General features: G+C 36.4%; 1 protein-coding gene across 1 annotated transcript; it reads left to right on the top strand.

Annotated features, from left to right (window-relative positions):
- The first annotated feature begins 3,661 nt into the window (after nucleotides 1-3,661).
- Nucleotides 3,662-25,300, top strand: pygb (phosphorylase, glycogen; brain). Its single transcript, XM_052145063.1, has 20 exons — nucleotides 3,662-4,015; nucleotides 6,141-6,242; nucleotides 7,691-7,769; nucleotides 7,865-7,968; nucleotides 8,113-8,244; nucleotides 8,335-8,446; nucleotides 9,883-9,965; nucleotides 10,513-10,656; nucleotides 10,774-10,866; nucleotides 11,424-11,570; nucleotides 11,662-11,825; nucleotides 12,770-12,884; nucleotides 13,003-13,104; nucleotides 13,423-13,570; nucleotides 13,751-13,809; nucleotides 14,197-14,338; nucleotides 14,519-14,726; nucleotides 16,553-16,687; nucleotides 19,933-19,999; nucleotides 20,748-25,300. The coding sequence occupies exons 1-20, from the start codon at nucleotides 3,773-3,775 to the stop codon at nucleotides 20,898-20,900; spliced, it is 2,532 nt and encodes an 843-aa protein (XP_052001023.1). The 5' UTR covers nucleotides 3,662-3,772; the 3' UTR covers nucleotides 20,901-25,300.
- The last annotated feature ends 46 nt before the right edge of the window (nucleotides 25,301-25,346 follow it).

Here is a 25,346-nt window from a genome sequence, read left to right as displayed (position 1 = left end):
AACTCTGCCAGTACAGTAAGACAAAATGCACATGTTAAAAATACATTCTCTGAAAAATCTAAATATCTTATGCAGTGTTGTTTCTAAAACAATATGAATCAAATTGGATTAAGGATTTTTAGATTTTTACAGGAAAACGATAAAAAAAAATATTATCAAAAATATGATTTTTGCCCTAATATCAAAGGTCTTACTAGAAAAAAGAAAATATGATCCAACGTGAATTTTCTTGGTAAAAACAAATATGATCATGCCCGGTAACATGTGCATGTAAAATGGCTAGAAATAGCATTTTAGCTTAGCATAAAGCTGACAAATTCTGACAAAAAAGATTTATTTCTATTTCTTCTGCTCCAAACTTACTTCAAACTTACTTCTCTGTCTGCTTGTATGAATGTAACACATCATAAGAAAGTGTTTCACCACTGTTCAAATGCACTTTGGATCGCATCGTTTATATGGATAAATGTTTCCATCTTGAAGGACTAAATGTTAAATGAAACAATTGACAATAAAATGCAAAGTAATCTCTTCAGTAATCAAAATACTTTTTGAATGTAACTGTATTCTAATTACCAATTATTTAAACTGAAACTGTAGTGGAATACAGTTACTTATATTTTGTTTATACCTAATATTGTATACAAAATATATCATTTAAAGAAATATTTCACCCAAAGAGGATAATTCTCTCATCATTTACTCACCCTTATGTTGTCTTTAACTCATATGACTTTCTTTCTTCTGCTGAACACAAACAAAGATATTTTAATGGAGATATGCTGTTGGTTTTTCCAAACAATGTAAGTGAATAGTGACAGAATTTTCAAGCTCCAAAAAGGATTTAAAGGCAGCATAAAGGTGATCCATAAACCTCTGGTGGTTTAATACATGTCTTCTGAAGCAATCAAAATTGGATTTCACTATAAATCTTGACTTCAAGGAATAGTTCACCCAAAATGTATAATTCTCTCATCAGTTATTCACCCTTATGTTGTCTTAAACTCATATGACTTTCTTTCTTCTGTGGAAAACAGATGTTTTAATGTAGATACGTTGTCTGTTTGTCTATTCAATGCAAGTGAATGGTAACCAAACTTTCAAGCTCCAAAAGGGACATAAAGGTAATCCATAAAACTCCAGTGGTTTAATCAATATCTTCTAAAGCAAACCAATTGGTTTTGGGTGAGAACAGACCAAAATATTACTCCTTTTTCACTTGACATCAGTGGTCTCCTTGGTGATCATGATTTCATGCTCGATTACACTTCCTAGCACTCTGCGCATGGGTCAGGAAGTGTAATCAAGCTTGACATTATGATTGTGCCTAGATTCTGCAATGCCAAGATGTACAGTGGAAAAGGATCACTTGGCACTTGGATCACTTCAGAATACATGGATTAAACTACTGGAGTGAAAATTTGGCCACCATCCACTTGCATTGTATGGACAAAGAGACGTATCTCCATTAAAATATTTTAGTTTGTGTTTCACGGAAGAAAGTCATACTAGTTTGAGTACATAAGTAAATTATTATATAATGTTTTTTATTTTGGGGTCAACTATTCCTTTAATATGTCCCATTACTGAGAGAGAATGCAATGTATAACTTTAAACTGTGCTTTTAGTGATGTATTAGGCAAATGCTAGAGGCAAAGAAGAACAATTACACAAGCAATTACACAAACTATACAGTGAGACAAAGCAGGATGTGGTCTGCCTTGTGTTCTATCCCGTCACGTCCGTCACACACACTGTATAAACATGCCGCTATTCTTTCTCAGCAGCAGCAGCAGTTGTCCCAACACTACAAGGCCTGCAGGGGGAGGTCAGGGTGGTCTTGTTTTATAGAAACTCAAATGTCACAATAAATAGTGTAAATAGTAGCACACTGTGTTCTGAAAAAGTGTGATTCTTTTTTATGTAACTTATAGAAGTCACAAAATATGATTCAAAGATTGTGCAACAGATTTTGATGTAGCAATGCAGCCACCTTTGGCATGAAGTAACATGTCTATCACTGGGTTCATCAGAAGCTAGTGATGGGTGTTTCAGCAACACAGTGTAAGCCATTGTCCATACTTTGAAAACACAGGTAAAACAGACACTGGGAACAGAGCAACTTGTTTTTACATTATGTCTAAACTCCATTAAATAATTGAAACTCAGACGTTATTGCTTGGATGATATCACAGACTGGTTTCTTCCTGGTTGTCAAGTCCAGAAGAATTGTAAGCAAATTTCCCTTGTAGTGAGGCAACCAGCACTGAAGTGACTTCTCATTCTGTTACATGGACTTTATATGTGCATTAATATGACATTAAAATGAGAATAAACTGCAGTTCTTACATACTTGATAGATTATATATGCACACATATGTATGCATATTATTCACTTCTAAATCAGACTTCACCCCATATGAGTATATTCTATTGCTAGGTTGAAGGGTTGTTCCATATCCAGCAAGCATCTTGATCTACAACAATCAGGAACTGTACCATATGAGTAAAAACATAACTATCTGTAACAAATGAATCTTAAAGGAATATTCTGGGTTCAGTGCAAAAGCTCAGTTGACAGCATTTGTGGCATAATGTTGATTATCGTAGAATATTATTTTGACTCGTTCTTCCTTTTCTTTAAAATAAAAATAAGCAAAAAATTAGGTTACAGTGAGGCACATAGTGAATGGGGCCAATTTTTGAAAGATTTAAAGGAGGAAATGTGAAGCTTATAATTTTATAAAAACCCTTACATTCATTCTTCTGATAAAACTCGTGTATTATTTGAGCTATAAATTTGTTTCAATTGTCATACAGTCGATTTAGGGTTTGTGGACATTACACCGTCATGCAACGAAGTTGTAAAATTGGATATAACTTTACACAGAAAAGGTTAGTAAATGATTTTATCACACTAAAAATTATGTTAAAACGTATTGTTCACATCTTGTAGCTATACTTTTGAAATAGTGAGAATTTTAACGTTTACATATTGGCCACATTCACTTCCATTGTAAGCAGGGACGAAAATGTCATCACAATGTTGGGGGGACAATAAACCTAACAATTCTCAAGAGCAATTTTTGAAGGGGACACCAAGGTTTTTTTTGTTGTTGCCCCGTTTGCATTTGTATTATTTTATTTCTTAAACAATTATTTTAAGAATATATAATTATATTATTTACAATACACATATTTTAATGATATTTTTTTGGGGGGACAACCCTCAGCGCAAAAAAACTAAAAAAGTGCCTCGCTGTAAACTAGATTTTTGCTTCTTTCTTTCTTTTTATGAAAAGGAGGGGCAAGTCAAAATGTACTTATGTTGTAATTCATTTAACTCATATGAACCACGTGGTTAAGGGCAACTCTTTAGAAATCCACTTTACTACAGCTGGTAAAAATATTATCTTTTGTTGAAAGTTCAAAGCAATTTATTTATTTATTACAAAAAAGCGGTAAAGTGTCTCCGATTCTGGGTACCGAACTTCTCGAGTAGCCTGTAGCTCACAGAGCTGTAACATAGCTAGTTTCAGAGTTGAAGAGATGATTGACATTCTAAGCAACTAATAGAAATCCAATTAGGATAGTGTTACCGACCAATAAACAGGCTGTAAATAATCCCCGCCCACTCTTTTCTGCAGCTGACGTAGGGGTGTGTCTCGACAGGAGCAGTGCGTGTAAAGTCCTCGAGCTCCGTAACGAGCTGCGCAAAACAAGTCAAGGGTCTAAACTTTAATTCTTAGGTTTATTTAAGCGCACCGGAAACATGTCAAAACCTCTGACTGACCACGAAAAGCGCAAGCAGATCAGTGTGCGTGGTATAGCTGGCCTCGGGGATGTTGTCGAAATCAAAAAGAGCTTCAACAGGCATCTTCACTTCACCCTTGTGAAGGACCGCAATGTGGCCACCCCGCGCGATTATTACTTCGCCCTGGCGCACACGGTCCGTGATCACCTGGTGGGCCGCTGGATCCGCACTCAGCAGTATTACTATGAGAAAGACCCAAAGGTACGGTTGTCTTCTTATTCTTCCCCTCCCCTTCCCTATGCAGAAAAGCCAGGAAGTGCCATGGTTGTGCAGTCATTGAATAAAAAATATTTAAAATCATATATATTCATATATATTTCTAACTTAGAAATATAGTAAATAAATAAACAAATATACATCAGAATTGCATGCTACTGCTGGCACTGATTAATTTTATAGAAAGCTATTCAATGCAATAAACCCATCATATTCAAAGTACATCGTGATTATTCCTAGTGAATGTAACCTGATTTTGGAGACATTTCACTACCTAGAATGGCCCTTCAGATGGATGTTCATGCATGATTTAAGCTGTTTCCCAGGGACCTGTGTTTGTTTCCTCTTTGATGTGGTATTTGCATGGTCATCTATTTAGCCTCGTCCTTCATCAGACGTGTAATGTAAGCTGTTGGTTTGTTTTCCATGGAAGAGTGTGATCTCAATTCCTTGTCACATTAGGTCATTATGAGCAATTCAAGGTTTTGTCACTTTACATTTGTGCTCACAAGGGCAAGTACAGATTACACTCTACTGTCCTCCCCAATATAAAAATAATGGGCCTTGCCTAATATAGTGACACATGGTACATGCTATTATTAGACACTTGTGACCCGGGATGCAGCTATACTATGAGTTGGGAAATTTAATTTGTATGTCATCCACGTTGTTCTAGCTCCACTGATCCATGCTTGATGTGACTTTTTGTTTAATGATTACAAGGGGGTCTGAATGGAACCATCAATACACAAAGTATTTCCAGAAACAGTTGTGTCAAGCACTAGGCCTGAAGGCCGTAAAAGTGTACCTTAATTTTTAATCTATGCAATTAAATGACATCTGAGCATGTTTGAGTGACACTTTCAAGCATTTATTCAAGTCTGTGGTATTAAAGGCATTTTCAGTGTGGTTTTGAGTCATTCAGCAGGCTGTAAACTCCTCCCTGTGCAGACAGCTGAATTAACTCCTTTGAAAAGTTGATCCCAAGTCAAAGAGATCAAATTATGCATGTAGTACTTCAGAGTCCTGGATAAGACATGACCAGTATGTACACTCACCGAGCACTTTATTTGGAGCACTATGGTCCTAATAAAGTTCCCGACGTGGTCTTCTGCTTTTGTAGCCCAACCGCCTCAGTGTTCGACATGTTGTGCATTCTGAGATGCTATAATGCACTCTACAATTGTACAGAGCGGTTATCTGAGCGGTTGCCTTTCTGTCAGCTTGAACCAGTATAGCCATTCTCTGTTGACCTCTCTCATCAACAAGGCGTTTCTGTTCTCAGAACTGCCGCTCACTGGATGTTTAATGTTTTTAGCACCATTCTGAGTACACTCTAGATACTGTTGTTCGTAAAAAATATGAGGAGATCAGCACTTACAGAAATACTCAAACCAACCCGTCTGGCCACGGTTGGTTTGAGTATTTTGCCAACAATCATGCCACATCCAAATCACTGAGATCAAAAATGTTTTCCATTCTGATGGTTGATGTGAACATTAACTGAAGCTCCTGACATGTATCTGCATGATTTTATGCATTGCTGCCACACGATTGCCTGATTAGATAATCACATGAAATTGGTATTAAAGTTCTCTGTTAGTGTATTTTTCTTGGTCATGAAGAAGAGTGTGTTAACTTGTCAATTTTAATGAGATATTTTATTAATCTTTACAAAATTAGTAGGTATACTATGCATCACTTTTTCCATAAATTGTTTACTCACCTGCAGGCAGGTATTGCAACAGAGCTAAAGGCCTCCCGTGGTAGAAGGCACATTTGAGTAATCTTCTCGTATGCAATGTCTAAAGGTTGATGTTGAGGTAATTTGAACTAAGATTTAATGAGTTTTAAAAGGTTTCTATTATATATGTAGCTAATAAGAACAGGGCAGGTGCTAGCTATAGGCAGACTGGGCATCGACAATGTGGGGGCTGCATACATTTTTACTGGATTCAAAGTTGTGCATCATCTGATTTTCATTGTAATATGTCACACTTTTCAGATTCCTTTTCATTGTCAAAAATACATGATCTTTTTCTAGATCTCTATACTGGCATGGAATCTGTCCTTTTAAATCTTTCCATGTCATTTCTCTCTTCTGTTGCAGCGCATCCATTATCTGTCTCTGGAGTTCTATATGGGCAGAACGCTCCAGAACACCATGATTAATCTTGGTCTACAGAACACTTGTGACGAGGCCATCTACCAGGTGAAATGTGGTTAATATAGCATTATACACTGTGACTGTATAGAGCATTTCTTGATTAATTGCAGAGCTGGCTCAATTACTTAACCCTTATGCGACCTTTCTTTTATTTATTTTCATTTATATATTCATTTTGGCTGTGTTATTGTCTACTGCATACATTTAGCCAAAGTTGTATATTTTTGGGGTATTTTGATATTTCAACCTCAGTTCCTATAATGCATCATACACAGTGTACACAAAATAGTTATACTAAGGACCTTGAGGACAAAAATGTCCCCATGGAAACCCATTAAAATGGCAATATTTGATTCCAGTGCCATTTAAAGCATAAAATCATGAATTCTATGATATTATGCTTTCATTCCGGAGCCCTGGCTTCAAAATGTAAATTTGTCATATTTTCCACCAAATGGCACCATTTTTCTCATGTTTAGCCTATGGAGCAAATGCATGCTTTTTCCTATTTTCTGTTTGCTGTATTTTAGAGCACTGCAGGCCAGTTGCATAAATGATGCAGCAAAAATTTTGTGGGTGTGTTGGTATGGATGTCAGAGTGTGTTTTAAATATGTGTGTGTGTACAAAAACAACAGTGGCATTATGTAAACAAACTGGCATTTAAAAGGTTTAAAATCTGGAAAATTAATGAATATTTGGTATAAAAATGTTGGTTAAATTATGTTGGTTAAAAAAAATCTAAGTCCATGAAAGTAGAAAATAATATTAATATATAATATTTTTATGCCAGTTTTTTGATGTGGACATTTTTGTCCTCTAAGGTACTGCGTGTGTTTTTTTTTAACATTTTAATCTGATACTGCACAAAAATAATAATGCATCAAAATCAATGTTATTGCTAATCATTGACAAATCCTAGACTGTGATACCCCCCCCCCCCCTGCAAAAAAACATTCGCCTTTGCATTTAGATATGGAAAATAATAATAATGAATTATTTTTTCCATAAAAAACAACAGTGGCATTATTTAAACAAACTGGCATTTAAAGGGTTAAAATCCTGAAAATTAATGAATATTTGGTAGTTATGATCAGGACTGATGTTGAAAGAAAAAAACTAATTGAAAGTAGAAAATAATATTAATATATAGTATTTTATAAATTGACACTCAAGGGTTTAAACATCCTGAAGCTTTAAAAACAGCTGTTGTTTTTTCCACTGCTCACCCACAGAGTGCTCTTTGGTATTGTTGATCATTTGTAACATGCTTGCAAGACTGTTAGCATAAAACCCTTCCTTATTTGAATGTGACTACATGGAAGTTGTTGAAACAGTAAACTGTACCTAGTTTACATAATCCGTTAAATGTGTAAATGGATGTGCTGCAATGTAGGAATTTTGTTAGAACACTATTGCGCAATTTTAATGCGTTTATTTATGTATTTTTGGATGGGGTTGTGTGTTTTGTTGACATGGGGTTATCGATCCTCAGCTTGGACTGGACTTGGAAGAACTGGAAGAGATTGAGGAAGATGCTGGACTGGGAAACGGAGGTCTCGGACGTCTAGCAGGTACCAAACTTTTCAAGCTCCCTATACCCATTCATCAAATCTATTGCCCTCTCTGACATAGTCACCAAACGTCTATTATGATAATTCTCTTTCAGCTTGTTTCCTGGACTCCCTGGCATCTCTGGGTCTGGCAGCATATGGCTATGGTATTCGTTATGAGTTTGGAATCTTCAATCAGAAGATCACTAATGGCTGGCAGGTAAAACAGGACCATCACGTATGAGTGATTCTGATGTATTAATGGACTATTGCTTTATACCTCTCCTTTAGTTAGTAGAGTAAAATGCCTTCTTTTTTTCCCTTCAAATGCCAAACCATTAAACTATGAAACATTCTGTTTCAGGTAGAGGAGGCTGATGATTGGCTTCGCTATGGTAACCCCTGGGAGAAGGCCCGCCCAGAGTACATGCTGCCTGTGCATTTCTATGGCCGAGTGGAGCACACGCATGAGGGATCAAAGTGGGTTGACTCCCAGGTCAGCGTGTCTCGTATATCTCTATTTTCAATTGTCAATTTCAGTCCAATTCAGTTCTATTCTATATTATCACTTTATCCTCCTCTGTAGGTGGTGCTCGCAATGCCTTATGACACTCCTGTGCCTGGTTATAAAAACAACACTGTGAATACTATGAGACTGTGGAGTGCCAAAGCTCCTAATGATTTCAACTTACAAGAATGTAAGTCCACACAGTGACTATCTCGCATTGTTTACACGCATTCAACAGGCCGAGGTCGAGTGAACCCATTTTCTTCTGATGTTCTGTTTCCCTTTTTCCTATATTAATAAAACTAAGTGAGCTCATCGGTTATGGTTTGGGTAAAGGATCCAAACATACATTTTAGCTGTTATATTATTCATATAGTGAGCAAAGGCTGGCCTCTCCTCTCTCCACTTCACTTCTCTCTTATCTGTTTGTGAAACTGTTCATATGAAACCATATCCTTTTTTTTAACACCACACATATTGTCTGGATTCAAGTGCTGCTTCGACCATTGCAGGACTGTTATGCTTGAACTGACTGGTAGACTGTGTTGTTGGTAGTATTGTTGAGAGTCTGTTATATTTCTGCTTGTCAGGCCTAGTCTTATTTTCTTCGTCGAGTCTATATGAGCGTGAACTTGTTTCCTGGGAAAATGGTTTCTGTGTAGAATACTAAATATAGCCCCCTTGTCCAATGCAATGCAGCAGAAACAGGGGAGTAGCTGGCAGCAGGCCAGTATTACCCATGGATACGCCTCTGCTTGAGAGGGCCCAGCATGCTTTAAGACTGAATGTCTAATTTTATAACAAATGCAGTAACACTTAAGGATCCAATAAGGTTCCATTTGTTAACATGAACTAACAATGCACAATTCTTTTACGGCATTTATTAATCTTGGTTAATGTTCTTTTTTTTAAATCCAAAGTTGTATATGTTAACATTAGTTAATACACTATGAACTAACAATAATCATAGTTTTTTTAAATTTTTTTATTAACTAACATTTAACAAAGTTGAATAAATGCTGTAAAAAATATATTGTTCATTGTTCGTTCATGATACCTAATGCATTAACTAATGTTAACGAATTGAACCTTATTGTAAAGTGTTACCAATGTAAGATTCAGAAACTATTCCAAGTAATGTCACATTTCGTCATTACATGATTAAAATCTAAATATGTGGGTTCTACAAAATGATTACTGAAATCCAACTTGTAAATGATTATCTTAAAGTATGTAACCTTTTCAGTGTTGAAATACTTTTGCTTAATATGCAGAAATGACTATAAGTAAGCCATTCATTGGTTAATTTTCTCGAAAACTGTAAACACTGTGTGTTTGTGGTGCTATAAACATTCCTGTTTGTTTAGACCCACTTGGACCTGCCCCAACAACGTTACTCAACAAATGGAGTGGGTTGGGGCAGGACTATCCAACTTTTTGAACAACTGCAGAGGAGGGGCGTAGAAAGCTGTTTTGAAAACATTGTTTATTTTTGCAATTCTCTTCGGTGGTGCTGGTATCACAAAAATGGCATATTTCATCTTTAAATATTGTGCTTATTTCTGTTGTTTGATAAGTAATTATATGGTGTTTTTTTGTTGATTTTGCATTCTCTCTTAATTCTAGTTAATGTGGGGGACTACATCCAGGCTGTTTTGGACCGGAACCTGGCAGAAAACATCTCACGAGTACTGTACCCCAATGACAATGTAAGTGCATACAGTTGTCATTGCTACAATACACTTGGTGAGATGTGTGCGTGCGTGCGCGTGCACGCCTGACTTGAGTAAATAAAGTATTTGTGTGTGTTTATAAAAACAAAACATATGTCAGTCCAAATGTTTCTCAGGCCAAAATGATAACATTGTTCTAAATCATGTGTGTATACTTAGACTGTGTAGACATGGAGATGAAGCATAAGTTTTAGCAGACTGGCATACGCAGAGTGCAGCTAAGAACAATCTTATCTTAGACAACTTTGGAACAGATAATTATGTGCAAAAAACTACAGGAAAGGATGCAAACGTAAGACCAGTTTGAAGCTACAGCAGCACAATGGGTTGCATTGTTACTCCGTTCATATAACTACTAAACTATACAGCCAGAAGACACAATACCTGGTTATCCCATTGAAACCGCTTACTGAAAATGCAGTATTTTGCCTAATAACTATTGGTGTATGCTTTTGTGTGCTCTTTTAATAATTTATCTGTCTAATCTCACATGAATATTTATACCTTTCTATATGTTTCTTAGTTTTTTGAAGGGAAAGAGCTCAGATTAAAGCAGGAGTACTTTGTGGTGGCTGCTACTCTGCAGGACATTATCAGGCGTTTCAAATCTTCAAAATTTGGCTGCAGGGATCCTGTGCGCACCTCTTTCGGGACTTTTCATGAGAAGGTTAGATTAAGTAAATACAGCCACTTGGCCTTTGGCTTTACAATCACCAGGAAAAACCTTGTCCAAAAGATTTTGCAAAATAATATTTTTTTTAAATTAGATCTTCCTGTCTCTTAGGTGGCGATCCAGTTAAATGACACTCATCCAGCACTGGCAATTCCTGAACTAATGAGAATCTTGGTGGATATTGAGCACCTGGACTGGGAAAAGGTGTGAAAGCTACTCATGCTCTAATATACTTCACAATTGACATGCATTTGGCAAGAGCTTTTTATCCAAATTTACCATTCAAGGTATACAATGTGTCCGTATGTTCCATATAAATCAAACCCATCACCATGACATTGTTTGCACCATGCTCTACCAGTTGAGCCATAGGGGTTATTTACACTTTATTAATACAATATCAATATCTTAAATGAGCTCATAAGTGACTGTTATGGCGTAAATGAACTAGCAAACAGCCGTAGTCCCTTCTGTTTCATTGTTGCGCATATGCTTTCAGCTGCATGTTGATGTAGGTAACAAACGTAGGATTGCGGAGTTGAACTAGAAATGTTATTTCGTTTTCAATAAAAATGTGCATGGGCCTGGTTTTGTTGAAGAAATGAAGAAAGTGTGTGTGTGTGTGTGTGTGTGTGTGTGTGTGTGTGTGTGTGTGTGTGTGTGTGTGTGTGTGTGTGTGTGTGTGTGTGTGTGTGTGTGTGTGTGTAATTGAAAAGTCCCCTCATGATAGAAAAACAAATGTGTGCCTGTGCTGTGTGTAGGCATGGGAGATCACCACAAAGACGTGTGCATACACAAACCATACAGTGTTACCAGAGGCTCTGGAGCGCTGGCCTATTTACATGTTTGAGACTCTTCTACCACGACACCTGGAGATCATCTACGAGATCAACCAGCGACATTTGGATGTGAGGACAAGCACACAAACACTCCAATTAAACAAATGAAACACTTGATTAATTGGTAAATTGATCAGTTTTGTAATTAAATCTGCTGTAGAGAATTGCTGCTCTATATCCGGGGGATGTTGATCGTTTGCGCAGGATGTCTCTGATTGAGGAGGGTGATCCTAAAAGAATCAACATGGCTCACCTCTGTGTGGTGGGGTCACACGCCGTCAACGGAGTCGCACGGATTCACTCAGATATTGTCAAAAGCACTGTGTGAGTGTAGTATCAGAGTGTAGCACAAGTTTTTATTAATATGAAAGGGTAATTTGTTTATTACTGGCTGATTGTACTTTATCCCATGCATTACATGGCTGTTTAACAAACAAACAAATAAATAAATAAATAAATAAATGGACTTGAAATAAGAATTACGAAGACCTGAAAGTAACGCATCTTTTGCATGGAACAACAGTCAATTAAACAGCTTAGTGGTCATTATACAAAAAGCACTTTATTAGGAACACCTGTACATCGACTTATTCATGCGATTTATCTAATCATGTGGCAGCTGTGCAATGCATAAAATCAAGCAGATATGGATCAGGAGCTTCCGTTAATGTTCTCATCAACCATCAGAATGGGGAAAATTTTTTGATCTCAGTGATTTAGACGATGGCATGATTGTTGTTGCCGCCAGATGGGCTGGTTTGAGTATTTCTGTAACTGCTGATCCCCTGGGATTTTCACACACAACAGTCTCTAGAGTTTACTGAGCGGCAGTTCTGTGGGCGAAAATTCCTTGTTGGTGAAAGAGGTCAACGGAAATTAGCCAGACTGATTTGAGATGACAGAAAGTTTATAGTAGCTCAGATAACCACTCTGTACAATTGTAGAGAGTAGAGCAGCATCTCAGAATGCCTAACACGTCGAACCTTGAGGCAGATATGATACAACAGCAGAAGACCATGTCAGGTACTTCATTAGGACCATAGCGCTCCTAATAAAGTGCTCAGTGAGTGTATTTGACCTCAGAATCAAGAATTTTAGATAGCTGTGTAATAGGCTTTATTTCTTTTCCATTCAGTTTGATTTACTCTATACTTATTTGTTAGGTCAGTTATGCAGTATATTGACATCCTTATAGGGCATTCTTCATAGATATGGTTAGGTTTATAACTTCAAGACATTTAATTTGATTTGTTTTAAATCTGTTTAAGCTTTAAGGACTTTTTTGACATTGAGCCGGAAAAATTCCAGAACAAGACGAATGGCATCACACCTCGTCGGTGGCTACTCCTCTGCAACCCCGGCCTGGCTGACATCATCGCTGAGGTGACCTTCCTAACATTATCTAGTGTTGCAATTAGTCTAGTATTGTACAGTATAGCATTTTACTCTATACTCAGTTTTCTGTCTGTTCCTCACTGCAATGTCCTCTTTTCCCTTTCAGAAAATTGGTGAGGACTTCTTAACAGATCTGTTTGAATTGAGGAAGCTGTTGGACTTCATCAATGATGAAATGTTTATTCGGGATGTGGCCAAAGTTAAACAGGTCTGCATGTAAATGTATTAGTTTAGAAAACTTTCTGTAATCTTACCAACCCTGGTATTTGGTATTTATAAATGATGACAGTCAAAATATAAAAGACAAAAGATTTCCAAAAAGAAAAATCTTAGTAATTCTCTGAACATAAAAGGCATGGAACACTATAACAGCATCATATTGGCATCATATTGAAGGCTGTGTAATGCAATCGGAAGAAATAGCTCTAGAAATGCTGCTCCATTTAAATGAGGAAAAACATATGGGTTAATGATTATTCAAGTAATACCATTGGAGATATTTATGTGTGATTTATTGTTTGTTTAGGAGAATAAGCTGAAGTTTGCAGTGTATCTGGAGAATGAGTACAAAGTGAAGATCAACCCTGAGTCCATCTTTGATGTTCATGTCAAGAGAATCCATGAGTACAAGAGACAACTGCTCAACTGCCTTCATATTATCACTTTATACAACAGTAAGCACAGCAGCAAACTCGTACAATACGGGAGTGTTTTCAGGTTGGGTTGATAAATCCATAGGAAATCAATGACTCCACACTGCCACCTGTTTGCAGACAAAAGGAACTGACTGCAATATTGGTTTGTCTTTACTGATATACTGAAATAATAATTTTTTTTCATTCTGTGCATTGTAGGGATAAAGAAGGAACCAAACAAGAAGTTTGTTCCCAGGACAGTAATGGTTGGTGGAAAGGTATGTAAATCTGGTTTGAGTTTTTTTTAAAATTATTATTATTTAAATTAATGGAAATGAAAATGTAAGTATTTTAAATTATTTTAAAATATCACATTGATGAAAAACTCAGTATTACCATAAATGCAAAAGATATTTCAAAATCTTTACTGAGTTCTTGATCTGCAAAAATGTATCATGATTTTTGTTTTTCAGATTTGTTTTTCTTTTTTTTTTCTTTTCTTTTTTTAGTTATTTTCTGAATATATTTAGCAGTTTTAATAGCTGACTGTTTGTGTGTATTTAAAATTCAATATCTGAGTCCTCTAGGTTTACTTCTGAATCTTAAATCTTATCTAGATTCTTAACCTTGCTTTTTTTTCTCCAATTACACACTGCCCTCTGCAGGCAGCACCAGGCTATCACATGGCAAAAATGATCATTAAACTGATCACCTCAGTGGGAGAAGTGGTGAATAATGATCCTGTTGTGGGAGACAGACTCAAGGTCATTTTCCTGGAAAACTACAGAGTCTCACTAGCTGAGAAGGGTTAGTTATATCAGGGAGTCAACGATTCCTGACTCAAAACCATACAATTTTTGCATAGGATTTTTAATTTTGAGATATTACAGCTATATATATATATATATCTACTGTAGTCAGCAGGGTTAGGATGACACAGGTTATGTGTTCAGCATCAAATTATTTATCAAACGTTTTGCTCCTCAGTCATCCCTGCTGCTGACCTGTCCGAGCAGATCTCCACGGCGGGCACGGAAGCCTCCGGTACAGGAAACATGAAATTCATGCTGAACGGGGCTCTGACCATCGGTACCATGGATGGAGCCAACGTAGAAATGGCAGAGGAAGCTGGAGAGGAAAACCTCTTCATCTTTGGCATGAGGGTGGAGGATGTGGAGGCCATGGACAAAAAGGGGTAAGTGAGAGAGTGGAGAAAGAGGAGGAGGAATAGAAGAGGAGGTGGACTGACTAAATCAAACATGGATGGATGTGAGACTTAAAGGCCCTGAGAAACCACTAGCCACAAATGTAACACTTTGTGTACTGATTTTAGAAAATTATTTAAACTACAATCTGTCCTTTGAGTAACTACACTGAATGTACAGCTACAATCATCAGTGTCTTAGTGGGTATCGAGTTCGATACATTTCAGGCACCGACTGAATTGCCTCTAAAAATCCAAGTGGCGAAAAATATCTTGTTGTTCGGTACCAAATTTCGATACCTAAGGGGTTAATCTCGTCAACGTCAGTGATAAGCATGTAACATGCTAGATGTGCCCAAATCTAAAAGTGGTGGTGATTAGCTGTGTTTAGGCATCAAGGAAAAACAGTAGTATCAGAAAATGGTTTGAGTTCCAGGGCTGAGAAAATAACATTGCTAACACTGTTCTACATTACAGAGAAATACTAAACCGTAACAATGAGCCTTTAAAATATATTTTTTACAAGCGCACACACGAAGCGAGCCACAGCGACACTGGGAAAAGCTGTAATGATACTGAATGTGTCGGAAAAAACAGCTAGAGACTGTCTGAACATTTTGTTAATTTATAGAGAGAAATGCATTCGGGTTGAGCAAACAGACGATGATATCGGGGATCAATGATGGTCAGATTGATCGACAATAGATGATGTCTTTGACCATGTCATGACGATATTTGGCTCGTTTTCCCATTAATCTATTTTATTATTATTATCAAATTAATATTACAAATAATTTGCCCGTAGACACAAAGACACGCGTTTGAAGAAACACTCTTTACTATATTATTAAGTACAGATGGTAGAAAAGCCGTATATGGGCATATATGACGTGCTGATACGGAGGCGTGCAGTCTCGTGGAACACGTGCATCTAAGGATCTCGCTCTTTGTTTCTGTCTTCTGAATTTTATTTTTTATGAGTGCTGCAAATGACCTCAGACATCTCAGCTCAGGAGGTGCTTTGAGTTCAGTTCACTTTATTTCCACAGAGCAGTTTATTGTGAATGCAACTCTGCAGCCTGTAAAATAATACAAAATATATAAAATACAAAAACATGTTCACCTCGAACCGTGATTATTATCATCATTATAATTATAATTTTTACATTTGTAATGGTTTTTATGTCTCTTAAGAAATTCTCCGCCTGCATGTTTAGACTGATTCTTGCCTGACGTTAAATGGAAAAATGGTTGCGTATATATATATATATATATATATGTGTGTTTTGTTTGGGGTGCAATTTGAATTTAGAAATGTATGTGATTTAAGTTTTTTGTCTTTTAAATAAATTATTGAATATTCAATGCAAAATCAATAAAGCAAGAATCATCACTAATCCCTCAGCCCAAGGTTTCCGATGTAATTGGATACATATATTGTGAAGGAGGGAACAAAATTAATTTATTCACACATGATATATTTTCTTGGATAACGAAATACCCGATGGGTAGTTAATGCACGGATGAAGCACGCACAACAATTTAAAATGTGAACAACACTTTTAATGCACTTATTTTTTTTTTCAGTTTCATTTGAAATGAATAAATAAAATAAAAAATAATAAAGTTCAAAGTTTGAAGCTGAACCCTAACCATGTTTACCGAAAATTATCCCATAGTACCACCTAGCGTCCAACCAGCGGTAATACACCGTTGTTTTCCTGCAAAGTTTTTTTTTTTCCAACCAAAGTTGAAAATATTTTAACTATACCCAGCCCTAGTCATGTTGGGCCTAACTTTATTTGTTTGTTATCCAGATACAATGCCAGAGAATACTATGAGCGACTACCTGAGCTCAAACAGGCGATGGATCAAATCAGCAGTGGATTCTTTAGCCCCAAAGAGCCTGAACTCTTTAAAGATATCGTCGATATGCTCATGAAACATGACAGGTATGTGTGCATTGTATGAGCATGGCATTGTTTGTGTTTGATTAGTTAAATATTGCATTGACCTGCATTTAACACACAGGTATGATCATATTTCTTTTTGTTTATATACAGTGCATTCAGAAAGTATTCAGACCCCATTTTTTTCCATTTTGTTATGATGCAGCCTTATGCAAAAATGCTTTAATGTATTTTTTCACATCAGTCTACACTCCATACCCCACAATGACAGCAAAAAAATAGATTTTCGCTAACTTTGCACATTTATTAAAAAGAAAAAAACTGAAATAACACATTGACATAAGTATTCAGACCCTTAATTCAGTATTTTGTTGAAGCATCTTTGGCAGTGTCTACAGCCTCAAGTCTTTTGGGTATGATGCTACAAGCTTTGCACACCTGGATTTGGGGATTTTCTGCCATTCCTCTATGCAGATCCTATCAAGCTCTGTCAGGTTGTCATTTTCTGGTCTCTCCAGAGATGTTCAATTGGGTTCAAGTCCAGACTCTCACAGAGTTGTCTCTAAGCCACCCTTGCTTTGTCCTGACTGGGTGCTTGGGGTCATTGTCCTGTTGTAAGGTGAACCTTCAGCCCAGTCTGCGGTCCTGAGTGCTCTGGACCAGGTTGTCATTGAGGATATCTCTGTATTTTGCTGCGTTCAGCTTTCCTTCAACCCTGACAACTCCCCCAGTCCCTGCTCTCTATGCTGTAATTAACCAGTCCTCACTCTCGCGTCTATAAATGGTACAGAATGCCGCAGCCCTTTTTGAGACCGGGACAAAAAAGAGGGAGCATATTATGCCTTCAAACATTCAACATCCTTTTGCATACCCCTCTCTAACACATAGATAAAATTCACACTAGGTAATTTGAAAATATGTCTGTTTAACACAATTACCTTTGTAAAACAACTCCCTTATATTAACAGGTTACATGTTTACATGTTTTGTACATGTTATATTAATCATACACCTACTGAATAAATGTCTTACTGATCGAAATGGGAATGTTAGGTATGCTATAACTGCATAACTTGAAAATGCCCCACTCATCGCGTCGTGGTACGGAATAACAGCGTTCGGTTCTGTACCTGGAATTGCGCATCACTGCAGGTATGGCATTGCCGGCCGAATTTGAGCAGTGCGGCTAAGTATGTGTGCAATGGCCTGGCCAGCTCAAGGTGCTTTTTTTATGTCACATTTGACACTGTTAGCAAGGTTGAGGTGGAGATCATTTGCTGAAAAAAACATCATGCAACAATGTAAAAACAGGTCTCTACCGTGCAAGCAAATCTGATTGAAACTTGCGTGTGAATATGGAAAATGATTTTGTGCTGCTGAATGTCTGACACCTGTCGTCAAAGCTTTTGAACTTATACCATCAGTATCAAAACTCCCTATGCATCCGACCTTAAATACATATTGCGTTTTAAACTACGAAACTAAAATCGTGGACGACTGACATGTGCAAGTCTGGTAAAACAGTCAAGTATTTTACTTGCTATCACTAAGCTATGTCACCTAGCACTGGGCTGACGAAAAAATATATTTTGTGTGACGCATGGGGCGTGAGTAGATGCATTTTTTAACTGCAAAAGATAGGGTTATTTCATTGCATATTTTTCTGACCTTTATGACACAACCATTTTGGTGTTTCTACACTAGAGGGCACACAAAATAATTTTTGCCAGTGAGAAAAACATGAACTGCAGGTTTGAATGTTATATTAGACTGTGATGAAATTGAAAGAACCGTAAATCTCATAATGTTATTCACGTATCCCCAGGGGTACGTGTACACCAGTTTGGGAAACACTGTATTAGATCTTCCCCTTCTCTTATCTACATTTAAATCATCTCTTAAAACATACTTTTTTTCCCCCCAGTTTTATTCGTAACTTGTCTTCACCATTGCTACAATTATGTTTTTATTTTCTGTCTGGTGACACTTTGTTTTATGTTGATTTTAGATTTTTCTTTTTTTCCTGTATTTGTATTGAAATTATTTTTTATTTGATTTTCATTATTGGTTTTCATTGTAGGGGCATGTGTTATTTTATGTCTGTTGTACAGCACCTTGGTTAGCACTCATGGTGCTTTTAAAGTGCTATATAAATAAACTTGACCTTGATCTTGCCACTGAAAAACACCCTGAGAGCATGATTCTACCGCCACCATGCTTCAGAGTGGTGCTTGGTTTTCTCTAGACATGACACTTGGAATTGAGGCCAAACAGTTCGATCTTCGTTTCATCAGACCAGAAAATCTAGTTTCTCACTGTCTGAGAGTCCTTTAGGTGCTTTTGTGTATGTCATGCACTGAGGAGAGGCTTCAGTCTGTCCAGTTTCTCCCATCTCCACACATGATGTCTGGAGTTCAAACAGAGTGACCATCAGGTTCATGGTCAATGCAAGGCCTTTCTCCCTCGTTTGGCCAGGCGGACAACTCTAGCAAGAGTCCTGGTTGTTCCAAATTTCTTCCATTTAACAATTATAGAGGCCACTGTGCACTTGGGAACCTTCAATGCAGTATAAATGTTTTTGTAGCCTTCCCCAGATCCGTGCCTCGACACAATCCTGCCTCTGAGCTCTGCAGGCAGTTCCTTTTGACCTCATGGCGGCTCATGTGTTTAATTAAATGAATATGTAGTCTGGATGAACTGAATTAGCGCTTTTCTCGCAGTCATCTGCTACAAACAGTGTGCGCGAGTGTGAGCCAAGGAAGCTCGTAAGAGCAGCTGGCTTCAACAACTCCGGATCCACACATACAAGTACATGAGACTTTCAATGAGCAGCAGGACTAGCTAATGAGAGCCGTTCAATGTGAAGACCTACAGAAACCCTTTGATAACAAAACAGGAACATGTTACATTTATATTACAAGCTGACAAAAACTGACAAATAAGTGGCATATGACACTGTGTAATTCACCTGTCAAATAGAAAATTTACCCGATTTGTTGCTTGCCGGGGGTTAATTTCTCAAAGTGTAGAAACCTCTCAAAGATGATCCAGAGAAAAGGGATGCACCTGAGCTAAATTCCAAGTGTCATATCAATGGGTCTGAATACTTGTGTCAATATGATATTTTTTTTAATACATTTGCAAAGATTGATGTGAAAGGAAAAAATAACTGAACTCATTTTAGTATAAGGCTGGAACATCAAAATGTGAAAAATGGGGTCTGAATACTTTCTGATTACACTATTTTTGAAGAGGGATCTGACTTCTATTGTGCATTTCTCTCTCAGGTTCAAAGTGTTTGCAGACTATGAGTCCTACATCAGCTGTCAAGAAAAAGTTAATAATCTCTACATGGTGAGTCAGGCAATAAAGTGTTTATAAAAAAAAAAAAAAAAAAGAACATTCAGAAGTACTAGTTGACCACTAAGGAATTTTCAAATGCTGATAATTAGAGCAGGGTGGCCAATGGGTAATATAATATAATTACAGTTTAATGATAGAAAATTAGATGTAATCACAATTGTGGATATAATTTGAATATACATTTAAATTTAAACTATCAGACTCTCACAAAATACTTACCCCAAAACAAAATGTTTATACATTAACATTTTCATAATCAATGGCCTCCTTAAACACGTAACAATATTTACCCCAAATTCATGTACAAATATTTGAAAAACAAAAAGTGTTTTGTGCATTTATATAGCTGTCAGTAGATTTTAAAACTGACACTAGGGGGAACTAACACTTCTGATAAAGTAATATTGAGGGTTCAATAAAAATGTAAAGGTGCACTCAGTGGGCCTGGGTAGCTCAGATTATTGACACTGACTACCACCCCTGGAGTCGCGAGTTTGAATCCAGGGCGTGCTGAGTGACTCCAGCCAGGTCTCCCAAGCAACCAAATTGGCCCGGTTGTTAGGGAGGGTAGAGTCACATGGGGTAGAAGAAGCCTTTATTTTGTTATACATTTGTCATACAAGTGTCTTGCTCAAGTTTAAAGGTTTTTGTTTTAAATTGTAGTTTGAATTTTGCTTACTTGTTATGTAAATGTATAATAATTTTTACTCATTATTATAAATGTTTTAATTTTTTTCAGAACCCAAAAGAATGGACCAAAGTGGTCATCAAGAACATTGCTGCTTCTGGCAAGTTCTCCAGTGACCGCACCATTGCGGAGTATGCCCGTGAGATTTGGGGGGTGGAGCCGTCTGACGTGAAGATCCCACCACCTAATGAACCACGTGAATGAGGAAGTGGGCGACTACATGGATAGCTGGTGTCCACTGAGTGTGCGTGCCTAATACTGAGCTTCTCTGTTTTGTTGGAGTGCCTTGACTGTATTTACCTGATTGAGAGATTCAGGTTATCTTTTACTATGCATAAGGCCATGTGCAGCCACCTCCAAATGCATTACTGTAGTGTTAACTAAACACACATAAAAAAAAAACATACTCTTAACTCCTCAATGTGCTTTTACACTGTAAACGTTTAAAATCACTGTTAAAATACTGTTACTTTCACTTGTCCATGCTGTTTTCAATTATCATGGTTTTCATTAATCTAAATTTGATTTGTTGGTCATCTAATACTAATTTGTAGCACAGTCTCATAGAAATGAGCAGGAAACTTTGTTTTGACTAGCTTAGTAACAGCTTTAATTATAGCTATTACAGCTATATTGTTCTTTTTGAGGAAATTCTCAATTTTCTTGCATTCCTTATACCGCTTTTTAGGGTGGGGATTCACCCAAAAATCATGTCTTGTACTCAATCATGTTGTTCCAAATCCGTTTGACTTACTTTCTTCCATGGAACACAAAGGGAGTTTTATAGCAGAATGTCCAATCTGTCCTTTTCTATACAAGGATGGTGAATAGTGACCACAGCTGTCCCTGGCTCTCATCCAAATTCATTGTATAGAAAAGTGGAATTTCTTAATATATTCTTTTTGTTCACAATAGAATGTCATACAGGTTTTGAACAACATGAGGGTGAGAAAATGTTGACAGTGCTTTCAATTTTTGGTGAACTGTTTCTTTAAAGGAAAATTTGAGTTCAATACAAGTTAAGCTCAATCGACAGCATAATATTGATTATAACAAAAATAATTTTCGGCTTGTGCCTTTTGTTTTTTTAAAGAAAAGCAAAAATGTGGGTTTCAGTGAGGCACTTACCTGGAAGTGAATGGAGCCAATCAGTAAATTTAAAAATATTCACCGTTTCAAAAGTATAGACACCATTTATACCACCAAGTAGCGATCAATTATTTCTAATTTTACAACTTTGTTGCCATGACATAACACTGTAAACCCTAAAACGACCATAAAAACAACGATTAGCTCAAAGAATAAACCTTTTTAACCCTCCAATAATTGGCCCCGTTCACTTCCATTATAAATGTCTCACTGAAACCTTGATTTTTAAAAAAAAAAAAAAATTCTTTAAATCAACATTATGTCACGCTGATTGAACTTAACATGTATATAGTATATATCTTTTAAGACAGCTCTATATAAAAAAAATAAAATAAAAAGTGGTACTTAACTAGAACCCCAGATCATTATATTTCATGGTGTATAAGAACCAAAACACAGAAATATTTTGTGCCTGGATGAATTTCTTACTAAAGTAATACACTGACCTTTTTGTCAATGTGAAATCAGTAGAAATGTCATCCTTTAAAATACAACAACCTTTAAACCTTTCTGAAACAACAACTTTAATAACTGTTAATGTACTAGATTCCAGGTTTTGCAAAAAGTTTGTCAAAGTTATCTTTTTTTATTCAAGCTTTCACACATTAGTTACAGGGTGCCTTGCGTGCATAACTGTGCAATATAAAAACAAAATCCCTTTGTAAATTGTTCGTATAGATAATGAGAACAGAAAATACAGTACATGGCAGCTGGTTGAAGTGAGTGTATGGGAATCAATCACATATGTGTCCTTTAAATACTGTTTTAGTTACTTTTTGTGAGGGAACCTGTCAATTTGTGCTCCGTTTCACATAGTATTACCAACTGCAGAAATGTTTAGAGTTAAGCTAAAAGTGAGTGAACATCAGAACTGCTTGGTCTGTGCTGCAAGTTGTAAAGCCACTCCTGAGTTGAGTTTCATCTCTAAACATCTGCATTTCAGAATACTAGACTTGAATGTACACATGCTTGGGGAATACACATCAGATTCACACTCGTTGTACTACAGCCTTGATTTCTTGCTACATTTTACAGTACTGTATGGAGTGTACCGTGTTATCGCATCAAGAAATAATAAAAATACTAATAAAAAAAATATGTTGACTTAAATGACTAAATAATTGTTGACTTAAATGACTAAATAATTGTTGACTTAAATTACTAAATAATTATGTACATCATTGGTTTCTGTGATTGTTTTAAAGACTTAATGCTGTTGTCATGTTGATATATCACTCCGTATTGTCAGGAACGGTTTAAACAGGTGCTAGGTGTGGCAATGATGAACGCATATTTGCCTCCCTTCTGTGCTTGAACATTAAAGACCAATCTGTCCCAGCCTTGTTAAGTTATTTAATGGTGGTTTGTCAGAGATTATGTATACAGGATTAGGTAGGTGAACAATACTTGACACTGACATCACACAAGATTCCCCCAGAAGCCTAGAATTGACTTGACTAGAATTAACAGATTTTTCTTGTATCTGTTACATTATAAGTCATTAAATCCCAAACTATACAAAAGAAATTGATATCAGAATCAAATATTACACATTTCCAGTCCTTTATTGTTTACAACCAAACATAATGTACATCTGTGCATGTGAAAGTTTAGCAGCTTAGAAGAAAACTAACAATATAAACTTTCCTGTTGAAATAGCTGGGCAGTATTCAGTTTATTACAAAACAATTATAATTGTAAACTATAAAGAGGTGTTGAATTCAAAATGCTAAATTTGGTCAACATCAATAATGACGGCAGAATAAAATCTGTGTTCAGAGCAGTAACCTCCAAATATTCTGTGGTCCAAAGGTCTTTTTTTTTTTTTTTTTTTTACATTCAAGAACAACAGAATAATTATAATTATGTCTGTCTTATCATTGTCCTTCAGCTTTGGATGAATTTACTACACTTTTCTATACATGGTGGCCTCAAGATTTCTGAATGTGAACATGATTTCTGGTTAACGTGCCGGTTTATATAGTCGTTCATAAAAACTGAGATTTTGGTTAAAAGAATAGTTCACCCAAAATGAAAGATGTCTCATAATTTACTCACCCTAATGTTCTTCCAAACCTGACTGACTTCAGTGGAAAACATACAATGAATGAGGACTAGGACTGGCAAGCTCAGAAAATATAAATTAAAAAAATCTTTGTATGAAAAAGAGACCAGAAATGAAATCATTATTCACTGATACTCTCTAAATCATGATAAATAGTGTTATATGGACATCTTTTATGATGCTCTTCTGTCATTTTGGAGCTTTGACAGCAACAGTCCCCAGTAACTTTTATATGTGATAGAGGTTCTTCGGAAGAAAGTCATACAGGTTTGAGCAACATGATGATGAGAAAATGACAGAATCTTTATTGTTTTGGAGAATAAATCCGTTAAGTTTCTCTTTCAGTGTATCATCATGACCCCACACTTAACACACTGCTAGAGGAGGGGAAAAATATTGTAATACAACTTTTTCTGAGAAAAACTTCAGCAGTGCACAAACAGAGCTTTTTCAAACTGGAGAGCCAATCTAGATCTATTGAAGCTTGCATGCACACATGACCTTGCTGCCATTATTAGCCCTAAGAAGAAAAAGTAAAAACTGTCCATTCTCAGAAAAACAGAACCTGACACACTGAGGAACAATTCAGCAGGCCTTGATTCTCAGAAGGGTTACTACATTGAGAATGAATTACATTTCAGATAAGAAATATCAGATGTAGTCCAAGTCATAGTGTGCACTCTCTCTCACTCTCTCTCTCATCAGAGCAAATCAAAGATTTGTCATTATTGCTAAATAGTTATTTTATAGAATCTTGCTGCCAAAATAGGTCCTTGACTTAAGTATTGCCTCATTTACATGTTTATATATCCATGATATAGTGCCTATTAAAACTCCTAACAAAAATGAGAACATTTTTAAAATATCATAAGTAAAGACACGTTAAAATTTATGTTTTGATAAATCAAAAGCCCCCTTAGAGTGCTACTGAATATTAATGAGGCATTTGGAATCCTGGTAAGATACAATGAGCTCATAAAAAAACATTTTCAAGATGGACGGTCACCAAAGCAGGTCACGGTCACTGAGGTACTGACTTACTCACAATAGGCTTCTTTTTTCTTTTTTTTTTTTTGGCTCTACGGTAAAAGAGAGGGCACTGAAATTCAATTTGTATTAATAAAAACAATGAATTTAAGATTTGTAATCAAACATGTCTAGGTAATATGTATGTAATTGTCTTTTCTGGAATGTGCAAAGGGCATAAAGACCAAATAAAGAGTATATAGTCTACATACAGAAAGAAAGAAACTGATTTTGCATACAGGTTACAGTTCTAGTTTTTCCATTAACAGACATGCAAACTCGTATTGATCAACTGACTTGAAATTCTTGTTTCATGTCATTCCTTTCTGACAGCAGACAAATGCATACCAACCAAACAAACAAACCACAAAAATATATCCCATAAAGTTTAGCTCATTAAGGGGAAAAAT

This window comes from Xyrauchen texanus, chromosome 16 (genome assembly GCF_025860055.1).
Source record: "Xyrauchen texanus isolate HMW12.3.18 chromosome 16, RBS_HiC_50CHRs, whole genome shotgun sequence".
Taxonomy (NCBI): Eukaryota; Metazoa; Chordata; class Actinopteri; order Cypriniformes; family Catostomidae; genus Xyrauchen; species Xyrauchen texanus.
The sequence above is the reverse complement of the archived record's forward strand: the minus strand, read 5'-3'. Positions and strand labels throughout refer to the sequence as shown.

Bases quoted from the DNA above. Each gene is read 5' to 3' on its own strand.
- pygb (XM_052145063.1), top strand. From the start codon at position 3,773: ATGTCAAAACCTCTGACTGACCACGAAAAGCGCAAGCAGATCAGTGTG. The intron at 4,016-6,140 runs GTACGGTTGTCT...CTTCTGTTGCAG, and splicing joins ACTATGAGAAAGACCCAAAG to CGCATCCATTATCTGTCTCT. The intron at 7,770-7,864 runs GTACCAAACTTT...ATTCTCTTTCAG, and splicing joins AGGTCTCGGACGTCTAGCAG to CTTGTTTCCTGGACTCCCTG.